General features: G+C 37.7%; 1 protein-coding gene across 1 annotated transcript; it reads left to right on the plus strand.

Moving 5' to 3' along the window:
* The first annotated feature begins 337 nt into the window (after positions 1–337).
* LOC115765172 (putative odorant receptor 92a) lies at positions 338–3,691 on the plus strand. Its single transcript, XM_030708592.1, has 3 exons — positions 338–1,143; positions 3,181–3,379; positions 3,430–3,691. Exons 1-3 carry the CDS (start codon positions 338–340, stop codon positions 3,640–3,642), a joined length of 1,218 nt encoding a protein of 405 aa, XP_030564452.1. The 3' UTR covers positions 3,643–3,691.
* Positions 3,692–6,975: the final 3,284 nt, after the last annotated feature.

Genomic DNA, 6,975 nt, shown 5'->3' on the forward strand with positions numbered 1-6,975 from the left:
CCAATTTTCTTTTAAGAAACGCAACATTTAGAAGATGAAAAAATGCAGACAAGCTTATCTAAAGGAAAAACTATATTAGGTGCTTGGTGAGCTTGCATCGAATTCGCCTTTGCAGCTCAGACTTAATTATAGCATAAAAGTTTAAGTACTCAAATGCAGGTGCTGCTGACCCAAAGCAGGTGTCTATAATTACTTAATTAGGTAACCGACCCAACTGTCTGGCTTCCCTCATGATAATTTCATATATGCCGTCTAGTGCAGCGGTGCCATCAAGTATAAAAGCCATGTCAGGTGTGGACATCTTAAACACTTCGACCGGCAACTGGTATCGGACGACATGTTCAGGCGCAAGAAGCAGAAACGCGATGTGTACACCTTCGAGGATCTGACACGATTCCCGATGGTCTTTTACAAGACAATTGGCGAGGATCTGTACTCGGAGCGGGACAAAAATCTGGTGCGTCGCTATTTGCTGCGCTTGTATCTGGTGTTGGGCTTTCTCAACTTCAATGCCTATGTTGTAGGCGAGATCGCCTACTTTATAGTGCATATAACATCAACAACGACCCTGTTGGAGGCGACCGCTGTGGCGCCTTGCATTGGCTTCAGTTTCATGGCCGATTTCAAGCAGTTCGGTTTGACGGTGAATCGCAAAACGTTGGTCAAACTTCTGGACGATCTGAGTGACATTTTTCCGCTAACCAAGGAGAAACAACAAGCGTATCATGTGGCCTACTATAATAAGCACATGAATCGCGTCATGTGGCTGTTCACCATACTCTGCATGACATACACATCGTCATTCAGTTTCTATCCGGCCATCAAGTCGACAATTAAGTATTACTTTATGGGCTCCGAGATATTTGAGCGTAATTACGGCTTTCACATACTCTTTCCCTACGATGCGGAAACGGATATAACCGTCTATTGGTTCTCCTATTGGGGACTCGCCCATTGCGCCTATGTTGCCGGCGTCTCCTATGTGTGTGTGGATCTATTGCTCATCACCACCATCACCCAGCTGACCATGCATTTCAATTATATGGCCGATATGCTTCAGGAATACGATGGTGATGCCCACACCGAAGATGAGAATCTTAAATTTGCCCAGGATCTTGTGGTTTATCATTCGCGTGCATTGGAGTAAGTTCTGTCTGGTATTGAAAATGATAACATCTCATATATATAACCTGTTATAATCCATCTACCCTTCAGTTTTGCCAACCGTCTCGTTAAGCTTCACTGTGTTAGCAATTGAAAGCCAGTTGAAGAACCTTCCGGTTGCATTAACGACAAATTCTCTTAGCTGCCCGCAGCACAGCTAGCAGATGAATGTCTATATAAATAAAATTGTTTGTTCCGTCCAAGCTTCAAACTGTTCGGGAACCAAACCTTCATGGTTTTTAAATGGAGGGATGGGAACTCTGGTTGTATGCTGAAAATTGCAAACTAAATTTATCCGCATTAAAAAAGCAAACGCACACATACGGCCGGAAAATGGGCAAAAAACTGGGAGTTGCAACATTTTTTGCTTTATATTCAGCCAACTGAAAGTCACTTTTAAATATCTTTGACATTTGCGGAAAGTCCACGTCGCTGTATTAAAAAAAACAAGAGTTTCTAGTCGGGAGCTCCCGACTAGGGGATACCCTGAACCCTCTTCTTCCAACACCAAATATATATATAATATTCTAGAAGCTATATATCAAGTTTGGTGACTATAGCTGTTATTACTCACCAAAATTGTTCAGAAAACAGGATTTCGATTCGATTTTTATCGATTACTTGGAAACGGGGCAAGTTCTCGATTATCGGAAACAAACTCGATCTGCGCAGGCACTAGAAGCACCTACATCTAAAATTTCTCTAGCTCTTATAGGTTCTGAGATCCTTGCGTTCATACATACGGACAGACGGACGGACGGACGGACAGACGGACGGACTGACAGACGGACATGGCTAGCTCGACTCGGCTATTGATGCTGATCAAGAATATATGTACTTTATGGGGTCGGAGATGCTTACTTCTGTCTGTTACATACATTTGCATTTGGCACAAATACAATATACCCTTTTTACCCATTTTCAATAGATTCAGGGTATAAAAAAGCAGGTTATTTTGAGATATTTAAATTATGCTAAAGCTGACAAATGAGTGCAAAAGAGTGATGTTTATAATTGAATGAAAAAAATGTTATCCTGATGAACATAGTTGAAAACTGGAAAAATTAATTTTTCGCTGATAAAAAATGAGCTAAAAAATTAATATTAGAATAATTGGTATCATTTTGAAAAGATATTACGTTTCTAATTATATAAGCTCCAACTGTAGATAAAAAATTGGGTCCTTGCATACAAATTTGTTTGACTTTCCAATCAATTAATTAAAAGACACAGTTTTAAAAAGTTTATCTTTAACAAAAAAGAAAGAAATGAGAAAGAAAACACATTTCTTTTGCCAGATTGGCACCCCTCTAACCACCACCAAGAGGTGCAAGGCCGAGCCAATTGGCCACCTATTTTATAATAAATCCTATTTTGTGTGGAGATTGTTAGAAATTTGTGAATGTTTTCGTTTTTACAAATTGGATTTATCGCTTTCTACAATTTGGATATATTAAGATAAGAACAAGTAAGAGGTTCTAGTCAGAAGCTCCCGACTAGGGGATACCCTGAACCCTCTTCTTCCAACATCAAATGTATATATATATTCTATTTTAGAAGCTAAATGTCAAGTTTGGTGACTCTAGATCTTTTTATTTACCAAAATTGCGCAAAAAATAGAATATCGATATCGACTTTTATCGATTACTTGGAAACGGGGCAAGTTATCCATTATCGGAAACAAACACGATCTGCGCAGGCACTAGAAGCACCTACATCTAAAATTTCTCCAGCTCTTATAGGTTCTGAGATCTTTGCGTTCATACATACGGACAGACGGACGGACGGACGGACAGACAGACGGACATGGCTAGATCGACTCGGCTATTGATGCTGATCAAGAATATATATACTTTATGGGGTCGGAGATGCTTCCTTCTGCCTGTTACATACATTTGGCTTTCGCACAAATACAATATACCCTTACACCCATTTTTAATGGGTTCAGGGTATACAAATATGACTTTATTGTAAAAATATGTCTATAATATAAATTTACTTTTGTTTTTTTTGCAGTCTCAGCGAAGAGGTAAACAACATTTTCAGCTTCACAATTCTGTGGAATTTTATAGCCGCCTCTTTGGTCATTTGCTTTGCTGGCTTTCAAATCACCGCCTCCAATGTGGAAGATATTGTGCTCTATTTCATATTCTTCTCGGCATCGCTGGTGCAGGTGTTTGTTGTGTGCTATTATGGCGATGAGATGATCTCATCGGTGAGTACGTATGCCCAGCTGGAACAATACTAATTCCATTTCCCATTTAGAGCTCTCGTATTGGCGACTCGGCGTTCAACCACAACTGGCTGCCCTGCGGCTCGAAGTACAAGCAGATCATGCGTTATATTATAATGCGCAGCCAGAAGCCCGCCTCTATACGACCGCCCACATTTCCGCCCATCTCGTTTAATACATTCATGAAGGTAATCAGCATGTCGTATCAATTTTTTGCCCTCCTGCGAACCACATACTATGGCTGAGCCTTATTATTCTACTAACCACACTTTAAATACTTTATGTAGATTGCAAGTTAATAAATTAAACAGCTGATTAACACACTAGTTAACAATTGTAATTGAGCAACGTTTAGTCAGAGATATTTAATCAATTATATGATTTCTTTCTTTAAATTGTATACAGATATAAAAAGATATATCAGATTGCATGGGATAAAACAAATGTCTCATCCAATGTTGGGAAACTTCCAAAAAATGCACTATGCCTTTAACAAAAAGTTTTCTAATATAAGAACAATTATGGGGAGGTATCTACAAAGCGAAATATTCTTCATCTGATTATACTATACCACAATCTACACACCAAGTTTGGTGTATCTAGCTCTTAACAAATAATACTCGAGTTATGCTTAAAAAGAACTTAAGATAGATATTTTTCGAATCGATAGATAGATATTTTTCGAATTGATAGTTATCGGAATTAATAGATATTTATCGTTATTATGAAAATTGGAGATAACGAAAACAAGGTTCCAAATATGTTTTTTAAACATTATTATTATTATTCATGGATGGACATGTTTGGATAGTATCTGCTTGTCTACTGCCTGTTGCACATATTTGTCCAAAAAAAAACCCTTTATAGCCATTTTCAAGTGCTTGCGGGCTTAACAGTCGAGTTTTTGACATTTCAATTGAATTTGATTGCACACACAAAATTGCTATTTAAGCATTAGCCTTTATCAGGCTTATTTTAATCGTTAAGCAATTAAATTTAAGTTAATTTGCATAGTCAATTTGCAATTCGCAATTGTTATCATATTTTGTCTAAGTCAAGTGTTTGCTTAGATAGCTCGCAAATCCATTCAGTTGCTTCGGTCAATTGTGAGGCCTGGGAAATAGTTTGTCTGCCACACTCATAATTGGGCTAATCGTTTATGTATTAATTTGTAAAGCCTACAAATATATCAAATGACGCCTTGGCAATTTATGGCATTAGCTGACTGGTGGCAACATTTTCACACCTTGGTCGTAAAGCCGCTCATGTGATTGACAAGTAGATGGTTATTGCAATTATTTATACGCATGGCATGATAAATGATTTTTCTAGTGTATGGGAATCGCACGAGTTTCGCTTTAATTTCTTTTTCATATTAATTTTAAAGAGCTGCAAAAACTTTAGGCACTTGCGTGAATCCAAAGCTCTTTATTCATATATAAATATTTTATATATATATATATATATATATATATATATATATGCATATCAAGTTTGTAAAGTTGTATTTGTGTCTGGGTGTATTTGCATATACCCATACTTTTTATACCCTGAACCCATTAAAAACGGGTATAAGGGTACATTGTATTTGTGCGAAAGCCAAATGTATGTAACAGACAGAAGGAAGCATCTCCGACCCCATAAAGTATATATATTCTTGATCAGCATCAACAGCCGAGCCAATCTAGCCATGTCCGTCTGTCTGTCCGTCCGTATGTATGAACGCAAGGATCTCAGAACCTATAAGAGTTAGAGACTTGAAATTTAATTAGATGTAGATGCTCCTAGCTCCCGCGCAGATCGAGTTTGTTTCCTATAATCGATAACTTACTCCGTTTCCAAGCAATCGATAAAAATCGATATCGATATCCTGTTTTTTGGGCAATTTTGGTAAATAATAAGAGCTAGAGTCACCAAACTTGACATGTAGCTTCTAAAATAGAATATACATTTGATGTTGAAAGAATGGGTTCAGGGTATCCCCTAGTCGGGAGCTCCCGACTAGAACCTCTTACTTGTTTTTGTTTTGTTTCATGTGCGCTGCAGCTGTCAATTGCGTCCTGTTTGTTGTTGTAATTTTTAATTGCATATCAGCAATTAATAAATATTTACACACAACTTTTCCCACAGACACACACACACGATTAACACCCACACGATAACTCATACACACAGTCGCTCAGTTGTCTGTCTGCTTTTGAATAATAATCAATAAATGTCAAATGCAATCAAAGTCCATAAAACCTGAGTGTGCTTCGAGTGCCGCTGTGTGTGTGTTTGGCGAAGGTCGAGGACGGAGACAGGGGCACTTTCAAAAGGTTCCCATAAAAATGACCCTTGCCAGGATAAGCTAATCCTGCATGTCGCACTCCGTCACACGTTTATTTACATTTAATAGCCATGAAAATCGCATAGAGAGGCGAGGGGCAGTTAAGCTATAAAAGTAAAGGTAAAGGTATAAAAGTAAAAATAACTTGACTTGATTTTAGACAGAAAGATTTAACTATGGATAATTTTTAGAGTCAGATATTTCCTAAAGCGCGTTTTTTTTTCATCTTTTACACTAAAATTAGCTAGGATTAGTCCAAAAATTAGAGCTTTAGAAACTTGCCTAATGCATTAAATTAACCAATGTTTGTGATGTCTACCATTATTCTCTGATTTTTTTATTCTTTCCTTTTTAAATACATCTGATATGTCGCTGACAGATCAAGGCAGCTGCCACAGTAGCTCATCAAATTCCAGATTCAAAACGAATTTGCAATTCCCTTCGGGGACACGTACAGACTCATTTAAAACTTGATATTATTGCTGGACTTCTTCAAAACCAAATGTGTCCCAAATTGTTGTCAGCTAAGTAGTTGTCGTTATTGTAGTTGTTGTTTGTGTCCTTTGGCGGTTACAAGTTTGTTGCAAGGCAGCCTCAACGTGCCCACATACACACACATACTACACACACCACATATACCACACACACCAAACACACACACACACACATACACACACACACAATTCATGAACACTTACATACATAGTTGAAGTCCCAAATGCGCCACTAATTTGTGGACATGTTTAATGTTTGCCTGGCTTTTTATGACCATCTTCTGACGAATCCGTTAAGACGGCATCCTATTCACTCGAGCACACGTGCCAGCTGCCAGTTATTATCAATTTGGGGTTAAAAGCAGCATTTTACCAGGTACAGTTGTGCTGCCTGTCAGCTAACTATTCACCTAGATAGTTACTCGTCTGTATTTACTTAATAACTTGGTAGTTTGTACTCTCTTACACCTGTGCATTCGCTTCGACTTTTATGTTCACGCCTGACTTCATCTAAATAATAATAATCATAGTAGTTGTAATCTTTATACTCAGGATAAATTTAATTGCAGCCGCTTTAAGTTTCCCTTGGCATATTAAATATTAAGATCTAGGGCTTAGGTCTTGCCCATTTAGTAACTGACTATCTACCCAACAAAAAATACACTTGTATTAATTTGTTGAACTGGGAATGTTCAACTAATTTTGGTATATTTTATACGCTCGTTTTTCCAAAATGCATTCAACTTTCAATAAAT

This window comes from Drosophila novamexicana, unplaced genomic scaffold (genome assembly GCF_003285875.2).
Source record: "Drosophila novamexicana strain 15010-1031.04,08,12 unplaced genomic scaffold, DnovRS2.1 tig00000932-arrow-arrow-pilon, whole genome shotgun sequence".
Lineage (NCBI taxonomy): Eukaryota > Metazoa > Arthropoda > Insecta > Diptera > Drosophilidae > Drosophila > Drosophila novamexicana.